General features: G+C 49.8%; 9 protein-coding genes across 9 annotated transcripts; 4 read left to right on the top strand and 5 right to left on the bottom strand.

Moving 5' to 3' along the window:
• Window positions 1–344: 344 nt before the first annotated feature.
• Window positions 345–2,880, top strand: CC77DRAFT_750449 (thermostable phytase). The gene is made up of 3 exons (XM_018533085.1): window positions 345–991; window positions 1,043–1,989; window positions 2,040–2,880. The coding sequence occupies exons 1-3, from the start codon at window positions 482–484 to the stop codon at window positions 2,776–2,778; spliced, it is 2,196 nt and encodes a 731-aa protein (XP_018388306.1). The 5' UTR covers window positions 345–481; the 3' UTR covers window positions 2,779–2,880.
• CC77DRAFT_1087440 (hypothetical protein) lies at window positions 2,825–4,904 on the bottom strand (the record flags this gene model as incomplete). The annotated part of the gene is made up of 4 exons (XM_018529455.1): window positions 2,825–3,220; window positions 3,271–4,373; window positions 4,648–4,728; window positions 4,864–4,904. 4 exons carry the CDS (start codon window positions 4,902–4,904, stop codon window positions 2,982–2,984), a joined length of 1,464 nt encoding a protein of 487 aa, XP_018388305.1. The 3' UTR covers window positions 2,825–2,981.
• Window positions 4,905–5,477: 573 nt separating this feature from the next.
• Window positions 5,478–7,562, bottom strand: CC77DRAFT_750193 (hypothetical protein). The gene has a single exon (XM_018533083.1). It carries the CDS (start codon window positions 7,406–7,408, stop codon window positions 5,561–5,563), a length of 1,848 nt encoding a protein of 615 aa, XP_018388304.1. The 5' UTR covers window positions 7,409–7,562; the 3' UTR covers window positions 5,478–5,560.
• Window positions 7,563–9,276, top strand: CC77DRAFT_750206 (tRNA-guanine transglycosylase). Its single transcript, XM_018533084.1, has 2 exons — window positions 7,563–7,959; window positions 8,006–9,276. Exons 1-2 carry the CDS (start codon window positions 7,716–7,718, stop codon window positions 9,265–9,267), a joined length of 1,506 nt encoding a protein of 501 aa, XP_018388303.1. The 5' UTR covers window positions 7,563–7,715; the 3' UTR covers window positions 9,268–9,276.
• A 36-nt stretch (window positions 9,277–9,312) lies between these two features.
• CC77DRAFT_1059751 (hypothetical protein) lies at window positions 9,313–9,966 on the bottom strand (the record flags this gene model as incomplete). The annotated part of the gene is made up of 1 exon (XM_018528273.1): window positions 9,313–9,966. The coding sequence occupies one exon, from the start codon at window positions 9,964–9,966 to the stop codon at window positions 9,313–9,315; it is 654 nt and encodes a 217-aa protein (XP_018388302.1).
• An 811-nt stretch (window positions 9,967–10,777) lies between these two features.
• CC77DRAFT_1018833 (hypothetical protein) lies at window positions 10,778–11,065 on the bottom strand. Its single transcript, XM_018524702.1, has one exon. It carries the CDS (start codon window positions 11,007–11,009, stop codon window positions 10,851–10,853), a length of 159 nt encoding a protein of 52 aa, XP_018388301.1. The 5' UTR covers window positions 11,010–11,065; the 3' UTR covers window positions 10,778–10,850.
• A 271-nt stretch (window positions 11,066–11,336) lies between these two features.
• On the bottom strand, window positions 11,337–15,447 carry CC77DRAFT_1059750 (hypothetical protein; the record flags this gene model as incomplete). The annotated part of the gene is made up of 2 exons (XM_018528272.1): window positions 11,337–14,346; window positions 14,393–15,447. The coding sequence occupies 2 exons, from the start codon at window positions 15,445–15,447 to the stop codon at window positions 11,337–11,339; spliced, it is 4,065 nt and encodes a 1,354-aa protein (XP_018388300.1).
• A 1,222-nt stretch (window positions 15,448–16,669) lies between these two features.
• CC77DRAFT_931492 (S-adenosyl-L-methionine-dependent methyltransferase) lies at window positions 16,670–17,503 on the top strand (the record flags this gene model as incomplete). The annotated part of the gene is made up of 1 exon (XM_018534218.1): window positions 16,670–17,503. One exon carries the CDS (start codon window positions 16,670–16,672, stop codon window positions 17,501–17,503), a length of 834 nt encoding a protein of 277 aa, XP_018388299.1.
• Window positions 17,504–17,938: 435 nt separating this feature from the next.
• On the top strand, window positions 17,939–18,640 carry CC77DRAFT_904642 (hypothetical protein; the record flags this gene model as incomplete). Its single annotated transcript, XM_018533615.1, has 1 exon — window positions 17,939–18,640. A coding segment is annotated over one exon (702 nt), but the record flags the coding sequence as incomplete, so codon positions are not given.
• Window positions 18,641–19,147: the final 507 nt, after the last annotated feature.

The following is a 19,147-nucleotide window of genomic DNA, read 5'->3' as shown; positions in this document are numbered from 1 at the left end:
GATGTCTGCGTATTAGTATTAACTCGAGTGAGGGCAGCTGCAATTTCCTTGCGATACCTTCGCCTTTGAATCAAGCCCCGCATGTCACCACGGTTCTCCACATATATGGTCGCATCTTGAAGACTGCGCCATGTCTCCATCCTTCTACCTTTCCTCCATGCCGATCGTGGCGACCAACACTCCCTGGTTGTCTCACGTTTCCATAGTGGCCATGATTATTGGCTACCGAGTCAAGCTGATCTAACCCAATACAGCAGGCACACTATGCATTGCGCCCCTAAAGACCGTTTTACGGACTGTTCCTCGAAACATAGAAAATCCCGAAGAGCTATGGCGACCGTGTACTGCATATTTCCAGGGATTAGCCGGAAGTCTGGGTTCAGTCCTGTACATGGAGACGGGTTAGGATATAAGACGCCCTCCATGGCCATGATTATGAGGATAGGCCGCTTTCATCAATCTCAGCGACATCTCCCGTAGGATGAAGACCCTCACTAGATGCCTCACATGGGCAGGTGTGTTAATTCCCTTCGTCGCAGCCCAGAACGCGAATGTTACGCTTGTCCCAGCAGCTACCGGGTTCGAGAACGATAACACCGACTTCGTCTACGGAAAATCGCCTCTACTGGTTGCCAACGATGGAAGTGCTGCCGACGGCGGCTTCCGGACGTTCTCAGTCTCCAATACCTCGAGCTTTACTGAGAAATCCCACCAAAAGACTGGCCGCTCGAAGATCGCCGTAGCTGTCCAAGACGTTGGTGGCCGGGACTTGATCGTCAACATCCCGGCACCCGATTCGTTAATCAGGATCTTCGATGCTAAGAACGGAACGGAAGTCAAAAGCAACGATAAGAAGCAGCTGGGAGATTGGAGCACCGCATGTATATGGCGTAGCCAGAAGAGTGGGGAGAGCTACATCTTCTTGTTTGGAAAGAAGATGGTTGTACAGTTTTTGATTCGCAGTAGCAAAACGCAGGTTGAGATTCTGGAGGTTTGACTGCTCTTTCGGCCTGTCAAAAGATGAGTACTGACGAAGCCATAGGTTCAGACATTCCCTGTTGCTATTGAAGGCGAGACTTGCGCCGCGTTTACGGATGGCCAGATCTACTTTTCGGCTGAGGACAGACCTTTATACTCGTTTCAAGCATCCGAAACTACCCAGGCACCCGAAATCAAGACTGTGGTTGAGGACATTGAAGTAGAAGGACTTGGTGCCTACCACAGTTCGTCGGCTGACTATCTGTTCGTAGCTCACGACGATGTCATCGATGTGTACGATTCCGGTATCAAGCAGAAAGGAAGTATTTCATTAGGCGGTATTTCCGAACTCGCTATTAAGGGCTCGCTTGCTATACTCCAATCTTCTGTGGCTGGTTACCCATCTGGTGCGTTCGCATTTGCTTTCGAGGGAGAAGATGACACTGGGGTGGCTGTAGGCTCCCTGGACGGGGCGCTCGCTGCCCTGAGCATCAAGCCAAACACCCAATATAGTCCCGCGAACAAAGCTTGCAAGAAGTGCGAAAGCTCCATCTCTAAGACATGTTCTAGCAACGGCTTTGCATCCGGAAAGAGCTGTTCTTGTTTTGCCGGCTTTGCTGGCGACGATTGCTCCAGGTCCACCTGCGAAAACGATTGTTCAGGTCATGGTAGTTGTGTCGGCCCAAACGTCTGCAAATGCGAAGGCGCTTGGACTGGTCCAGACTGCTCTTTCGTTGCAGTTAAAGCAAAATACGAGACTGAGGCCAACGGCGGAGACGGCGATGATCCCGCAATCTGGATACATCCGACTAGGCCTGACCAAAGCAAGATCATTACGACGACCAAGTCTGCGGAGGGCGAGGGCTTCGGTCTCTTCGACCTACAGGGAAAGCTTCTCCAACATTTGACTGCTCAGAAGCCAAACAACGTCGATGTCATCTACAACTTCACTCTCGGTACCCGGAAGATCGACCTGGCGTTCGCAGCGTGTCGCGGTGATAACACTATGTGGTGAGTAGCGTCGTAAAAGGTTCCCAAACATTTGCTAACGCACCGTTAAGCCTCGTTGAAGTAAACAGCACGGGCTACCTTAGCGACATCCCTGGCGGTGTTCAAACGCTGCCAGATGACTATGAGCCCTACGGCTCCTGCAACTACCGATCTCCGACCTCTGGCAAAGAGTATCTCTTCGTTAACAACAAGGAGGCCCAGTATCTCCAGTACGAACTCAGTGCCACCGCTAACGGCACCTTGCAAACCACCCTCGTCCGCCAGTTCCAAGGCGGCTCAGGCGGCCAAGTCGAAGGCTGCGTTGCTGACGAAGGCGCTGGCTATCTCTTCATCGGCGAAGAACCACTTGGCATCTGGCGCTACGAAGCAGAACCAACTGGCTCCGACACAGGTGTTCAAATTGCCCAGATAGGCGATGCGAGCGGACTTCATGCAGACGTTGAAGGCATCACCCTTGTGCCAGCCAAATCAGGTCCAGATGGCTACATCATCGTGTCCTCGCAGGGTATCTCAGCGTATCTGATCTATGAGCGCGCACCACCTCACAAGTACGTCGAGACCTTCACCATCGTCGACAACAAAGAGAAGGGTATCGATCACGTTAGCAACACAGATGGATGTACTGCTGTCGGGAACGCGCTGAACAAAGATTTCCCGAATGGACTGTTCGTCACGCATGACGATGCTAATGAGCTGGCCGAAGGAGGTACAGCGGCAGAAGCGAGTTTCAAGTTGGTTAGTCTCGTGGATATCTTGGGGAAAGAAAGGGTAGCGAAGTTGGGTTATTAGAGGCGGACAGTCTTCTCAACTATACCATACAGACATTTGCTTGGCAATCCGTTCTATGAACATTCCAGAGTACAGCCTTCGAGACATGATGGCTGATGCCAAGATCGCCATCAGCCGATTCTATAGGTCAACAGTGCCGCCATCCTGATAGTTACCACATCCGCTCGTTCACCATAATGCATGACCCTGTTGGTTCAACACGATTACGCCTCCCGCTCATCCAAGTCTTCAGACTGTCCAAGAGTCGATAAGTCGCCCAACCGAGCCTCAAGACACTCCATCTTGGCCTGGGTTTCCTCTTCTTCTTTCTTCTTTTGTTCACGCTCCCTCTCAGCCTCCTCGTCCCTCATCTGCAACTCGCCCAACCACTGTAGTCGTCGCGCGCGATCTTTGTAGGTAGCGTCCAAGGCCTCATCATCAAAGTGCTGGTACGGCATTTGTGCTGCATTGTTGGTCAGTATAAGGACAGAAAGAGTGAAGTATGTTGCTTACCACGATGACGCTTTTGGTAGTGATTTCCAAGCGAAAACTCGTACTCCCAAGGATCAAAATGTAGATTTGGCCAGAATTCGGTAACTGGACTGCGGTGCCTAGTCACACTGTGTGACTCATCACCAAACTCCCACTCCGTGTTGTCGCCATACATCTCCGCTACGATGGTTATGTTGCCGTGTCCGCACGTATCTGCATAGCCACGTAGCTGCGCGAGTTCAGTGTCGCGGATCAAACTAGCCATGCCTTCTTCATCTGATGTGCTCCCATAGCTAGTTTCTGCACCAGCTTGGCCGGTGGGGACATAATAACGAATCTGCCAGTTTGTCATGGTGTCTTTGGCGAGCAGGTCAACGAGGTCTCGCATAGCAGCGATAGGTACGCAAGGATGTTCGACACTGATCTTCGGCCACAACGAGAATAGATGATCCAAGTGCACTGTTGCATGTCGCTTTCCCAGCCCGTGTTTGATGTATAGGTCCCATGACTGCGGCATGTATTGCTTGATGGCTTGGTGAAGGGTGTCGATCAAGGTGGAAGGGTTGTACTGCTCTCCATTGGAGTCATGTAGACCTTCCACGTAGTATCGGCGCGCTCCAGGACCATATTGCTGTGTGTATACCTGTAAATCCATTTGTGCCGATATATCAATATGCAGGTGAAAGTGGACATTCATGAAGTCCATCACTGATGCTGCGATGGTGTCTGTGGTCTCTTTGCTCAAGCCGTAGTCTTCCTTCAGCTCGCCTCCGTAGTCAAACTGCATTCCAGCCATAACGGGAACATATGCCACTTGCTTCTCGACGATGTAGCTCCGCGCCTCCTGGTAGACTTGCGAGCATGTTTGTAGAAGAGTGATGAAAGGGTCAGGCTTGTTGAGGTGGTACCGGTTCAGAGGCACACGCTGGTATTCCTTGTCGAGGGCGAGGCCGTAGATCTCGTTTCGCAGTTCGCCAGAGAGATCGAAGAATGTCTTGCGACCTGGGACGAGCGGCTTTGCGTCTTTGTGCACGATGGTCAAGCGGCCAATCGTGGCTGTAGTGTCGACCCGCATCTCGGTTTTCGGATCTGTCAAGTACTGTTCCGTAACGAAGACTGCTTTGCTACCCATGATGTCAGCAAGCTATTTGTAGGTTTACATTCACGAGCAAATTTGATCGCAAAAGAGGTTCGGCGCGGTGTTTCAATGGTGTAGTGGAATTCGAGCAGAGCTGTAGGCATTGAAGGAAAACTCTGTCGATGAAGTGAACGTCGAGAGGCAAATCACTGTATGCCCGCATGAGACCCAATCTGAACAATGAGGCGCTTCACAGTGAGAAGAGATTCACGCGCTGTAAGACATGTCATCACGAATCAAGCTACTAATCACCGGCTTACAAAAGCTTTGTTGCTAATAGGTATATTCTTGCGGTCGCGCCTTTCAGTTCGCGTGGTGATGGTCTAACCCCAGGTGTGACACTTATTAAAAATCGTAATAGAAGAAAGATCAGTGCCGGACGCGAGATATCTCACGCTGGTGTACCCCAGACATGCTTGTGAAATAGGCCACTAGACGTGTCTTGCTGGCTCTATCAAGATGATCAATGCACTTACTGCTTGGACGCTAAATCCCTATCTGTGGATCGGACATTCATTCGCGAATCTCAACCGCTAGCGCAAGATCTACTAAACAGGAAATGCCTCGAGCCCCGCCAAATTGCTAGCCAATGTGGCTGTTCACTCACAATCACTACAAGCCTTCCAACGTCACCCCCACCACGCCCACCTTTCACTTTCCACCTTCACCTCATCCCGCACGTACCCCATCACCGGCAGAACCACGGGTCCCAGCGTGAGCACAGATATCCGGCCCAGCTGTTCTTCCGATCACGTGCTAGCGAAGCGACAACTCCCTTCTGTCTATATAAACAGCGGATCCTGCCTCCCTCTTACACCCCACACACCACTTCTCTAGGCCTTCTTTACATTTCCCGCTTGGAAGAGAGACTCACCAGCAGTGGACGCATTGCTGGGTATCGCTTGGATGCGAGTCATCGGACGTCGCGAGGAGGGGCGCGTCTCACGGTGCTTGGTCGCCGTGTTCCCATAAGCTTTTTCATTGATGCGTCTGGCTTGCCAGGACATTGAGGAAGGAGATGAGTTGGAGCGAAGTGAAGTGAAACAAAGTTACATGACCTTTTGCGTAGTGTGTCTGAATATGGCTGAATGAGTCGAACACAAGCTCAGTGATGTGACATTCTATTTTGGACTTCTTTCTCCATGATGTAGACGCTGAAGAAAGACCCGTTAACTAGTAAAATACTTTGTCGCTGTCATCCAGATAATCCATGGAACGTGGCTCGTCTGTAAACTCCAGATTATTCCAGAGTTTTAAACGGGCTTCATCGCCATCGCTACCAGCCAAACTCCTTACTATCTCCTCAATCCTCCCCTCGTTGAGTCTTGTATCCCAGGCTTTAGCCGAGTCATATTCCTTACGAAGAAACTCAACGGTAGAGTCAGGTGCTCCGGTCCTCTCTTGCCATGCATCTAATTCTGCTGGCACGTGGTCGTATTCGGCGATATAACTTTTGTACTTCGCGATCCAGTGGCTTGCGAGGCCCTCGAATGATGCAGGAGGTAGGAGATGTTTATTGTTTTGGGCGCAGTAGGCGTAAGCGTCGGCACGAGATTGTTGGTATGCCAACTGCAGCCAGTATCGTTCGAGGTTGAGCTGGGAGATACACCTCGAGAGCAGATCTGGATGCAATTCACGCTGCTCACACATTATCGTGGCGTTGGGCTCTAGTTGTGCTTTTGTGTATGTATTCTCCAGTTTCCGGAACTCCCATAGGATCAGGTCTTCTTCTTGAACACATACATCGTTTGAACATAGCCGCTGGATGAGCTGTTTTGCGTCTTCGAAGTCGCTTTCTTGTCGGCCGACCTTGCGTCTTAAACTCCCTCCGAAGAGCATATTTCTCCACAGCGAGGGACCGTCGGTTAAATTTCTGGTTTCGAGATCCTTGGGTTCATCTTCATAATGTCGTAGTTTTCTTTTTCCATAATAAATATTGAATAGATCATCCGGATTGTCCTTGTGGTCCTTGATTTCCCGGAAAGCACCTTCTGCCCAGCCTCGTCCTGATGGCTTGTGCTGCGCCCGAATGAAGTCGGATCTGAACTGATCAACGTCGAATTGATCAGGCCAGCCGTTTTTCAGTAATAGAGCTGATGTGATGTTGCTGGGCAGAACGTTCTGTTGATGTCGGGAGTCCATCGTCTCCGACGTCTCCCACGGTGACCATGCTCTGCTCAGATATGCGTCTCTGATCCTCTTTAGGAACGTTGGTGCATCGGTCCACTCTCTCCAGTCACGGCTGTGCCTATTCACCGACAGTTGCCCTGTTGTGTTTTCGCCTCCAAAGATGGGCATGTCATTTAAATCATGTTCTCGCCCATAACTAACGTATGGTAAGTTTGGCGAGAACTCACTATAGTGACGATAATAGGGCCACCACTCCTCACCCTCGTAGACTCTTATCATATGCTTTCTAGTGTCGTATTGTAGCTTCCAAGTCCTGTAGTGATCCCGGTCCTCCCAGCCGCCTTCGGTCAAATGGACTATTCCTGGTCTCATGACATATGCGAAATCGTCCTCTACCCAACCCGCGTCACAAGCGACGTTCAAATCACGATCCTTCCGAAAGTCGATAAATGAACCGCCCCAAAGCCAAAAGTCGTGCCCAGATAGGCTAGTGTTGACGTATGGGAGGATCTCCATCAAGCGGAAGTCGGCTGCGTCGAGCTTGCACGGACTGGCTGTGGTGTTGATTTGATGAGGACCACGCTCGATGGAGTCATGCGGGATGAAGGATGTTTTGGCCAGGATGGTGTAGATCTCTTCCATCAACGTAGCGACCTCCTGGAGCTGGTTTTCATCGTAGGTATCAACGGTCTGGATATCGAGGTCATTATTATCGATTGACGTTGAGCTTGTGGCTGCGAAGGAGTTGTAGATGCTGCGTAAGCCCAGAAGCACGGTCAGTACGATGACAAACACCACTAATGGGTCTCGATATCGTTTTCGCGTGGTAGAGGTGCAGAGAGCTTCTGGATATGGGTTTTCGTGATCCTGTTTAACTGTTGGTAACGACATGGTGATCTGAGGGGTCGGAAATCCGTTTCAGCGATTTATGACCACGCATGATGAAATGGTGAGCGGATTCTGCCAACATTTTGTACGAGTTTTGAGGACAGCTGTAGAGAAGGTAGATGACAGGAGGCCTGACGCGGTTTGACACGCTTGCACGTGCGCGCGCCCACATTTTCGACGATGAGTGGGCAGGAACAGGGCAGCCCCGCCACAGGCAACAGTATTCCGAGCTCTATACGACACCTGTCACCCCATGTTAAACCTGGAAGAGAGGGCCTGGGTCTGAACAGCTGGCAAATCTGGTAGCAACATGTCTGATGGGGCCTCTGTAGGGAAATTGGATCAGTTACCGGCTGAAATGCTCGAGTTCACGCTCCTCAAGACGTCAGGCTCGCTTGCACCACGACTCGGCCGCCTGTCGTTCCCCGGACGCAAGAGCATTCTTACACCCGCCTTCATTGGCAACACGTCACGAGGCGTCATCCCTCATGTGTCGCAAGACAACTTCCGGAGCAGCGCCGATGTTGGTGGGGTATATGTCGCGCTCGAGGACTGTACGTACTTCTGCGGATAGCGCACGCCCTCTCTAACCGCTGGCAGTCATTGAGAAGCATCCACACAAGACTCCCCCGATCTTGAAGTATGACGTCCCGGAGCCTTTGCGCAGGTTCATCACCCTCCCCGACGACACGCTCTTGATCCTAGGGGCGCGTCGCAACCCGCCCATCCCGAGCCCTCACTCGAATTCCAACACGGAGATACGCATCTTAACGTCGGTCGGCTTCACGACTGTCAGCTCCGAATACTATGCTGCTGCTGCACGGAAGCTGCAGCCAGACATCGTGGTCGGGCTGGGGGACATACCATGCGGGCAAGAGGCCATCAGTTTGAAGCGGAAAGACAAGATGAGCGACAGGACCGAGGTATGGCTGCGCGACATTGTGGCCAAGCAGGGTACTATTGAGAAGGGAGAGAAGGCATGGAGCATATTCGCGCCCATACTGCCCATCGAACGCGACTTACAATCATGGTATCACGAGCACTTGTTGGATGACATGGTGGACAAGATCAGTGGCCTCGCCATATACGACGCATATCTGCTCGATGAGCTGCCCGATCAGCTTCACCACCTTCCACGGCTATCTTTCCACGTCCCTGCAAGCCCACATGAGCTTCTGCGCCATGTCAGCTTAGGCGTCGACGTCTTCACCGTGCCCTTCCTCGCAGACGCGACCGATGCAGGCATCGTCCTCGACTTCACCTTCCCACCGCCCGCCCGAGATACAAACACAAGCGCGCGCCACTCTCTGGGCATCGACATTTGGAGCAGCGACCATGCCCTGTCTGTCACCCCATTATCCCAAGGCTGCAAATGTTACGCCTGCACCAAGCATCACCGTGCCTTTCTTCAGCATTTGCTTGCTGCCAAGGAGATGCTTGGTTGGGTGCTTATCCAGCTGCACAACCACGCCATACTCTCTGCCTTCTTCGCCGGTATTCGCTCTTCCATCGAAGCCGGCACCTTCGACATCGACGCCGCTGCTTTTGAAGCCTACTATGAGCCTACCCTCCCCGAGAAGACCGGCCAAGGACCGCGCGTCAGAGGATACCAATTCAAGAGCGAATCGCATGACCCCAACAGGGTGAAGAAGAACCCTAGAGCTTTCAAGAAATACAGCGAGGATGACATCCTGAGGTTAAAGGCAGCTCACGGACAACAACCAAATGATAAACCTGCAATGCGGGACGTGATTGATGATGAGGCCCTATTAGGCTTGGTGGAGATGGAACAGTCCCCAGTCGACGCAGACCCGACTGTGCAATTGAATGGCTTGAGATTGGAAGACGATAAGAGAGCCTAGCTCATGCAGGTATTCCCTTAGATGGCCAAGTACATCGCCCTCCCGTTACAAACGACCTCCCACGTTCCGCTTGACATCCCGTCGATTGATTGCATATATGCTCACATTCGCAAGCTTCATACTCCTTTGCCCCGCACGCATCGCCAAGACACTGCCACCCTTGGTGTACCTGCGGCCATTGCATTTCGAATTGAATACAATCAGCTGGAACATGTTTCGTATGAGCGTCGTGTGCACTAATTTTGGATTCGGATCGAAGATGTCCACATGCATCCAAACAGTTATGTCGTCGTCGCTGGGAACTTCCTCGCCCCAATCTGTCGACATTTGATATATGCCCTTTTCCAGATCGAGTATGACGGTGCCAACGTTTAACCACATGTTATCCATTGAGAGGACTGCTTCGTGGCCCATGTTGCAGGTCACTTTGAATGAGATGTTGTCAGCGAAGGTTGTGATCCGGTCGTCGGCCGATGTTTGCTGGTCATGCGTGGCGTTGTCTGGTATCCTGGCATTGAGGGTTGCTTCTGCCTGCTTCGACACGTCTTGGTCGATGTTCTTTTTCGGCTCTCCTAATCTGGCACCGGGAACGGTGTTGAATAACGATGGTAATTGCAAGGTAACATTGACCTTCTCCGCACCGTCGTGTCCATCGGAAACTTCCGACAGATATGATACGTCGTTGAGGCTGGTCGGCATCGAGACTGAGTGACTAGCCCAAAAGAGAAGAAAAAGATGAAAGATCATCTTTTCGTAGAATAGTAGTGCTAGGTGATCGAGTGTAGAGATGTCACTGTCAGGTTTTATGTATAAACACACTGTGTGACAATCTCATAGCTATAGTGCTCCTACAGCACTCTAAATACTGACTGGATGTGCACTATACTCGTGTTATCAAGCGTAACTACCCTAGTGGTGTTCACGAGTTTGTGCGACACGTTGAAGGTGATGGTGCAACGGCTACAGTGACTTCAGCGCCAATTCGGGTAAGAATCGACCATCGCAGAAGTCACTTGCTGCAAACTGTCACAGTCGCTGCGAGTGCTCGATTATCTGCTTATTGCTGCGTGTCACTTCCTACATACTGACTGAAAAGGTCCTCCACTACTGCTTTACAATTAAGATCTGTCCAGGAGATTCAGCAACGAGAACGAATTCCTAAACCTCATATCACACAGTATCACTAGAGATGTACAAAGCATCCGAATAGAAACCCCTGAATCAGTGTTACTAAAAACGATGCAGTGCATATGTGCTGCACAAAGTCTTTCGCGTAAACGGCAACAATACACGTCGCGCGAGGTTCGAGGCATTTGTGGCACTTATCACAGTCGTGGCTTGAAGCTCTCATCATACTTACGAAAGACTTCGAGTTTAGCCGTATCACAAACCCATATATTGTAGTCAACTAAAAGTTCTAAACTGAACGTGGATGACAAGCTAACAATCCTTCGCGACGCTATCATGCGACAGCAATCCACCATTGATCTCCCTGCTCAACCTCGCTTTCACCAGTATCAAATTCCGAAATCTTCAGTCGCCAGTTGCATCACTTCGAGCGGGTATTTCATGCTCGATCACATTTAGTGGATGATATTCTCGCACTTCCAGCAATGGAAATGCGCACACGATGTGCATTGGGCAGGGTGGTCGTTTGCGACATTGTCGTTACCGCATTGATGGCAGTTCCAGCTGTAAGCTACAAAGTCGGCCAGGTATTGGATGAGAGAGCTGAGTGACATGTCGATCTTAATGCGATGTTGATTGTGTGAAAAAGGTCAGTGTTGATGTTTGTGCTTGAGGTTGAGGACAAACATTTTATAGTAGAGAGTGAACGAAGTGCTCATGAACAGTGTTGGTGGCGAATACAGTGTGATAGGGTCAAGCTCATGGGATGTGAATGCACCGTGCTAGTATCGTGGGTGAAAATGCCTCTGAAAAAGAAGCGGACAAAGAGTTGCTATTACTGTGTTGTGACTATCTCCGCACACTTCTCGGGGTATCTTCTCATACGTCCTCCGGCATTGGATTTTCTCAGCGCAGTATTCTCATTAGCGGTGCCATCTCTTTCAGGCTAGGGACTCGTTGGATTTCCCTGCTTCTTTTCTTTTCCTCAAACCAGGCAGCTGAATCCGTCGAATTTTACCGAATCCATGCGTTGGACGATCGCGCTCAGAAGAATTACCCTGCTGTTCTTGGTGCACACTCGTTTGCGCTCCGTTGCGCTTCTCCCAGAACGTACGAGAAGTATAAAGGCTCAAGTATTCGTTGAGTCGTTGCACATTGATCAGTACAGTGAATGTCAGAAACAATGTAATGACAGCTGTAACCACCATTCCTTTTATGCTTTCGCTACGAGGGGATGAATCGGCCATGCTCCAGATTCCTGTGGCAAATCCAAGTGGCAGAAACACAGCAGTGAGGAACGTGAAATATCGAATGTTCTCTGCGTTCTGAAAGCTCAACTCGTCTCTTGTAGAATCGAGCCCGCTTGAGAGGGAGACTCTCAACGACTGGATGGTGGCTAGGTGATATCGCAAGTCCCGAATCGCATGCAAGTTCTCATTTGTGAGCTTCGTGATAGCAGCCCGGTATCTTCCTTCGTCGTTTTTTGTCCATCGCGGCTCTTCGGGTCTTCGATCTGCTTTACGGGTGTTCCATATGTCAATCTTCTCCAAGACTTCCTTGAGATCTTCCTCAATAACTTGAAGAGAATATTGTAAGGCCGGCCATGTCTTACGGAACACCAGATAAGCACCATTGTTCATCTGTCTAGAGAATAGCTCGTTCGAGATGGATACTATGTTCCCTTTGACTTTCTCTTCTTTGGTATTCTTGTCATCTGTTTTCGCCGTGTGAACAAACAACCGCTCTAGCTGTTGGCCTATCTCCCCTATGATTTCATCATATCGCTGCGTTAGCTCCCGAAGCATTCGATCGAGCAGAAGGAGTTCCAGCACCTTCCGCTGCTTCCATGGCTCCTTGTGTCGCTCAAAGTCCAGCTTCAACTCCCTCAGATTGAGTATCTTGTCAAGCTTTTCTTTGGTTTCTTTCTCGTCCTCGGAAGTTAAGCCCGTCCATTTGAACGAGGGCGAAACAAAATCCGGCTCGGTCTCCAGAGCGTGACAGGTCCAGTAGCGATCGAAGAAGTCTCCGACAAACCGAAACCCCGCACCTGCTCTTTCTATCAGTAAGTTGTTGTTTCCTAAAAACATCATACCGGCTCTTTTGCCATTCCTTGTCTGACGGGTAAGTCGGTAGGATGAAAGGTGCAGCTCGGTCGTCCACAAGTTCGCAGTTGCAGTCACTTCATCCGAGAAGTATTTGGCCTTGTTGTTGTGCCTTTCAAAGAAAAGGTTCAACGAATCTGACTCATCATCGGCAGACGTGATGGTGCAAAATCTCTTAGTATCTGTGTCGGGATTCGTGATCCATATGAGCCGTTTCTTGCTGTTATGTACTGAACGCTCTTCTCTCAGCCTGTTATACATGGTTTCGTTATCCAGCAGCTCAATATCGCGCAAGGGATCTTCGTATTCCTTTCTACGGTCAGTCTTTGGGATGTCGATGATGACGCCATGTGGTATGACAGTCGTGTCTTTGTTCTTAACACTATCCTCGGCAGACAATTCAGGATGGAAAAAGCTTGGAAACCTATAGAGCCACTCATCCGGCAATTCAACTATACTCTGTTGAACAATGACGTTATTGAAAGGTATCCTTTTCTTCATCGTCATCTGAATCGGGTACAAATCCGAGGCTAGTGAACTCGCAGGCAACTCTTTCTGACCTTGGGTGAGAGCGTCATTGAATTCCTTTTGGACTTTAGAAAGGATAATTCTCACGTCCCTCTGAGCGTGTGCAGAAACATGGCTCAAATCTTTCTGGACTTGGACAGGAACGTTGATCGACTCCTTCTGAGCTTGGGCAGAATCCTTGCTCGAAATGGATTGAAATATGTCGGAGTCTCGGCATTTCCAAAGCACATAAGGAACTTCGAAAGTTCGATGCCAATAATGGTCTCTCCACCTTTCCTCGTAGTGCATCTCAGGCTCCTTGGTCAAAGGATCCAGTGCACCTGGAAAGAGCCCGTTCGCAGATGAGCTCTGAAGCAATATGTCTTTTGCAGCTATGCGATCAATTGTCGAGCGCATGATATCGAGCGTGTATCGCAACGGATTACCCCAGCCAAAATCCTCAGACTCCTCATGAAATCTCTGTACGTTCATGGTAGCTTTCCAGAGAGCATCGTACTTGGAGAAGAATGTTGAGTTCTCCTTATAGAGTAATGCGGTATCTCGAGAGTGTAAATAAAACCTGTTCTCGACGGGTGATCGTGCTACAGCAAGCATCCTTTGCTTGGAGACAGGGTTCTCAGTAGTGAACCGTCTCAAGACGTGCTTTTGAAACACCTCCGGAGAGTATTCTGCATTCAACTTGCTCTCCACATTCTCGGAGCTCTCTTCTTTCTCAGAGCTCTCTTCGTATGCTCTACGCCGGCGTCGAGTTGATCGAAGCTTGAGATTTCCGAGCTCGTTGCCCCGGACCATGTCCCTGACTGCGCTAAGGGCTCTCCACATCCAAACGTGATCGTCCAACCGGAATTCATTTAGTGTTGTAGGGTCTGTCTTGGGGCGAGGGAATGCATAAAACCGTCGAGCGTTGGCAGTTTCGAGTACCTGAATCCAGTTGGTCGCAAGAGCCTTAAGCTCTGTCAAAAAGACACCGTCCTTGTCCAACTTGAATAGCCTCCCGTAATCAGCAAGCTTAATCAATTGAAATGGTGTATCGGTCAAAGATTCTGCGCCTGTGTCGGAGTTCGAATCACCTTTGATGATTAGTTTACCAGTCACCCAATAATTGGCTCTAAAGCACCCATCGACTTTTTCAGCCTGTTTCAGCCAGGCTACATGCCCTCTGCATACTTTCTCAATGCGCTTTTGTAGGTTTTCGACGCAAATACCCTCAAGGGCAGATTTCTGGTCCTCGCTGGACATTATTGGTGGGCTTTGGGCCAGCGCAGTTTGTTGGATCGAACTTAGATGTCTGTACATCGATAAAAGAAACTGGAAAGTGAGACTGTATCGTCAGTTATGTTGTAATGAAGCAGCTCAGGGTGACCTACAAGCTTGCTGAATTGACAATCCGATGTCCCGATATATCTCCACAAGTGAGAGCTATTCCGTCCTCGTAAGATTGAAGTGTCGGAATACTGCAAACCGAAAGTATATGTTCCAAGTTCCGTCTCATGATGAAGTCCAGATGAACATTCCGCGAAAATTCCAATCTGGTGAACGAAGTTTCTCTGAGCATCATGTGCATGGCGCAGAGACTGTCTTGAGTAATGGGGAAACTGTTACCGTCCCAATCGTTTTCACGAACCAGGATTTTGTAACCCACAGTGATTTGGAGGGGATGACCTTGTACCACAAAGAACTCTGGAGAGTTTACAAATATGACGGGATCATCATCGATGTCACTGAGCTCAAGCTTTTGGGCTACACCATTGATGAAGATAGAGACAGCCAGGAAGACGGAATCGAATTTCTCCCATTCCTCGCACTCCTTGTCGTTTCGGAACAAGTCCTCATGTTCAAGTATGAATCCGTAACCATCTTCACTAATTCGATGCGAATAGTTTTCGTGGAGTTCGTCTTCGTTGAATCCGTATGAACGATCCATGAAATCCAAGTCTCGGATCAGCAGTTTCGCTGCGACGGAGATGTCTGATCCGCGGGAATAGTGGATAGGGTCTGACTTCGCCGACCACTGATATTGCTGGAAGATAATCCCTTGGTGTGCGACATGTAAAACCTTGGCTATCCCGCCGTCGTATTCCAGCGTGAAAAGCGGCCATCGATCGTGGATGAATTCATACTTTACTTGTTGAGGAGACTCGTGGAAACTTGGATGGGGACTAAAAGTATATGCACAAATACCTGCTCCATCAATTTCTCGGGCGCTCATAAGTTGTTCTGCCCGAATTCGAACATAGTACGGCTCATCTATGTAAGGGAGATCTACAGAGAAAAGGCCTGAACGGCTAGAACTATGAGTTTGGGAGATCTGTATGAGATCCCCGAAACGGTCGAGACTTGCAGTCGTACCATTATCGCCAAAGGATACATACGGATGTGTCTCAAGGTAGTACTCTTTTTCGTGTGGCTCTTGTTTGGGCATTGACGTGCAAATATCCGGGGTTAAGTTGTCTGGCCTCGATTTTTAGAGACTTTTTCTCGAGTAGAAGTGTTCAAGCAAATTTACCAAGAAGGGGATTGCGGGTGTCAACTCTACTGGAGTAAAAGAGGTTTTGGGATTCGACATGAATTGTGTTCTCAGGGTCATGTTTGCTCTTCGAAGAGGCATGTGATACCGAGCTCGAACGAGGCTGGCTTTGGAAGCTAGAATCTCTGTCCATGTCTTAAATTGCCATTGGAACGAAGAAGAGCAATGTCGGAAACACAATAAGATTGGAGAGCAACAATGTCATAGAGCAACGAGGCTGAGGTGCGGCAAGGCTTGATCGTGGGCGACAAGATCAGAGGATCGATTTCCATCTTTAAGTCGATTGCATCGCGTCCAGGGTTGCTATTAAATAGACCGAAGGCCCAGCAATCTAACCGGATCTGAGCGCCTGCCTTGCTCTAGCTTCGCACGTCTTATTTGGCGTTCACTGATCTGGACAAGGTGGCGTTGCAGCTCCGGCTTTCTTTTTCGCTGACGAATCCTCGAATCATGGAGGATTGCATTACATGCAAGTGAGATTGACGCTGCACTCTTAGTCCCTACACGCCCCACCTAAAATTGAGTTGACGCACGAAGCAGTGCGAGAGGCGCATTGTTTGCTGCGAATGGCTTAGCTACTTCCGCTTCCATAGCTGCCGTTGTGGGTACGCGGCTCGTATCGCAGATAGTGTATGCATACGAACCGAGGCTTGTAAGACTGAGTTGATTATTGGCAGATCGATACCGAGTTGCTCGACAATGCGTAACGAATGCGCAACAGGTGTTGCGTACGCGTTCGGCTGCGTACAAGCATGCAACAGCCGTTCAACAGATCAACATAGTCATACTACATCCTGAAGGTATACGTTGTGTTCCATGTCGATGCAGTAGAAAATGCAACTTGGTGTACACCTGTAGGGCAAAGTTTGTGCGGTCGGTACAACTGATGAGAGACGAGCTCCTTCGTAAGTTTTTGTAGTAAGGCAAGCAGAGTTCAGGCGTCCATATACAAGCAGGGGCCGTTGCATTGCTGATAGGCAAGCGCTTACTGCAGGAGATATTAACCGTATGGTTATGAAGTGATATAACACCAAACACGTCGCCGTTCCAATTGCTTCCTCGACTTGCGCGTTCTCTTGTTGGGCCTCAATTTCTTTTGCAGTTTGTCTTGTACACCATGACTGATCTCATCTCCGTCGAGGAACCCACGAAATGGGGCAAAGCCACCGAGTCGTCAGCAACTCGCTACAGTCGCACCAATGCACCGCAGCATGGCTTGGGCAATAGCCTCAGCACCATGATGAAGATAGCAGAAGGCCAACACGTCCTTGTAACCGCCTGCGGCCCTGGGAACGACGCTCTCGCCATCGCGCAGATCGTTGGCCAGTCCGGGAGAGTCGTAGGCTTCGACCTGGACAAACACAGCATTGACCGAGCCCGGGAGGCTCTAGAGAAACACCCAGACCTCAAGCCATATGTGCAGTTCCATGTCACCGACGCGCACGATCTCTCCATGTTCGCAGGACAGACGTTCGATGCCATACATTGCAACGCGTCATATCACTGGTTCACCAACAAACCTCTTTTCCTTGCGCAAGTTGCGACTCTCGCAAAGCCTGGCGCTGTTATTGGTATCGCGACCCAAGACCGCAACTTCCAGCCGCCCATGCTGGATATTCGAACCGAAGTATTGGCGGAACTCGGTGAGAATGCAACCGACTTCATATTCCATCCAACTCCAACGGAAATGCGACGTGACCTAGGCGCCGCTGGATTCGGCGATGCGAAACTATTAGGATACTATGGCACGTATGTGCTCGAGAGCGCGGAGGCCATGTGGAACTGGGTGAACGACAGCTCGGGCAATCGATTCGGTAATTACTTGGAGGAGGGGAAGAGGGAGCGGATGAAGCAGATGATGCTGGACAGGTTTGGCGGGTTGGCTTTGAAGGACGGAAAGGTGGTGATGCAATTCAAGCACATTGTTGCAATGGGATACTATGGTCGTTGATGTGTCAGTATTTGGCTCAGAAAGATATTCAAAGCTCACTCAGATTCGAAGCTAAGAAATGTGTTCATGTGCGCCTCATGAGTTTGGCATCTTTGCATTTGGTGACATCAGCGTCGGGCTCTAACAACGTAACAGCCTCCGTGAGAGCTGAGGTTGGCGGACGTTCATGGTATCGCGGTCTATGCTCGTATGTTTGTAAGATGGCAGTTGATACATAACAATGCGTTATGATCATGTTCCAATAGCATGATAAAACGCACACGATCCGGACATGGGTTGGTGGATCTGTGATGGTTGGGGAGTAAAAGCCATGACGGAGGAGAGCTCGCTTTGGAATCGAAGCTACAATGCCCGTGCGTTCGATGAACATCATCATTCGATGAACACCCCCACTTCAACAACAACACAACTTCAACGCGTCATAACTCAACCACTATGGATCCGATTCAAGAAGCGATTGCAGAAATCGAATCGCGCGAACCAGGAGATAAATTCTCGTACCAACAAATCGCGAAAAAGTATGGCGTCAACCGCGTTACGCTCGCTCGAAGGCACAAGGGGGAAACTGAAGCCTATGGCATCCGCAAGCGATTCCTCCACCCACAACACGAAACTGAGCTTGTACGATACATTGATACGCTTAATGAGCGACGTACACCACCTACAAGAGCAATGATACAACGCTACGCTTCATCTTTGGCTGGTTTTGAGGTTACAGAACAGTGGGTTTCCCGGTTTATCAACCGCCACCCGGATCATCTGATCTCTCGCTACACCAAAGGGATGACCCGCCTAAGGCACAGCGCTGATTCAGGCAGTAAGTACAGCTTGTACTTCAAGCTTTTGCATGAAAAGATGGAGGAGTACAACGTACAACCCCTCCATATATTCAATATGGACGAAAAGGGATTTCAACTTGGAAGGATTGGCAGATCAAAGCGTATCTTCTCCAAAGCTCTCTACGAGCAAAAGGGGTTACGGCAAGCTCTTGAAGATGGCTCAAGCGAGTGGATAACCGTTATGGCTTGTATTTGTTCGGATGGCAAAGTATTGAGTCCTTCTCTCATCTTCCAGGGGTCCAACGGAGCTGTTCAATCAAGCTGGGTTGATGCTATACAAGAAGGAGAGCACTCAGTCTTTGTAACCTCATCTCCCTCCGGCTGGAGCAACAACGATATAGGACTAGCTTGGCTCAAACAGGTGTTTGAACGAGAGACCAGACGATACGCTTCAACCGGGTATCGATTATTACTCCTTGACGGCCACGGATCCCATGTAACTACGGAGTTTATTGAGTATTGCCACGAGCACAAGATCCTGTTGGCTGTACTGCCTCCTCACGCTACTCATACGCTTCAACCGCTTGACGTTTGTATGTTCAAACCCCTATCGGACGCTTACTCAACTGAGTTAAATGGATATCTTCAAGACAGCCAAGGGATACTCAATATAGCCAAAGGAGACTTTTCCCCGCTCTTCTGGAGGTCCTGGGGCAAAGTATTCAAGCCTCCACTCATCCAGAAGTCATTTGAAGTCACTGGTATATACCCACCCAACCCAGACGTTGTACTCAAGAAGTTTGCCAAGGAAGCTTCAGATTCTGACAGCGGCAACTCAGTACTATCGGGGAGCGATTGGCTCAAA

Source organism: Alternaria alternata, assembly GCF_001642055.1.
Source record: "Alternaria alternata strain SRC1lrK2f unplaced genomic scaffold CC77scaffold_6, whole genome shotgun sequence".
NCBI lineage: Eukaryota > Fungi > Ascomycota > Dothideomycetes > Pleosporales > Pleosporaceae > Alternaria > Alternaria alternata.
Note: the sequence above shows the minus strand (reverse complement) of the source record. Positions and strands in the feature narration are given on the sequence as shown.

Bases quoted from the DNA above. Each gene is read 5' to 3' on its own strand.
- CC77DRAFT_1018833 (XM_018524702.1), bottom strand. From the start codon at position 11,009: ATGTCACTCAGCTCTCTCATCCAATACCTGGCCGACTTTGTAGCTTAC.
- CC77DRAFT_750193 (XM_018533083.1), bottom strand. From the start codon at position 7,408: ATGTCGTTACCAACAGTTAAACAGGATCACGAAAACCCATATCCAGAA.
- CC77DRAFT_750206 (XM_018533084.1), top strand. From the start codon at position 7,716: ATGTCTGATGGGGCCTCTGTAGGGAAATTGGATCAGTTACCGGCTGAA. The intron at 7,960-8,005 runs GTACGTACTTCT...AACCGCTGGCAG, and splicing joins ATATGTCGCGCTCGAGGACT to TCATTGAGAAGCATCCACAC.
- CC77DRAFT_750449 (XM_018533085.1), top strand. From the start codon at position 482: ATGAAGACCCTCACTAGATGCCTCACATGGGCAGGTGTGTTAATTCCC. The intron at 992-1,042 runs GTTTGACTGCTC...ACGAAGCCATAG, and splicing joins CGCAGGTTGAGATTCTGGAG to GTTCAGACATTCCCTGTTGC. The intron at 1,990-2,039 runs GTGAGTAGCGTC...CGCACCGTTAAG, and splicing joins CGCGGTGATAACACTATGTG to CCTCGTTGAAGTAAACAGCA.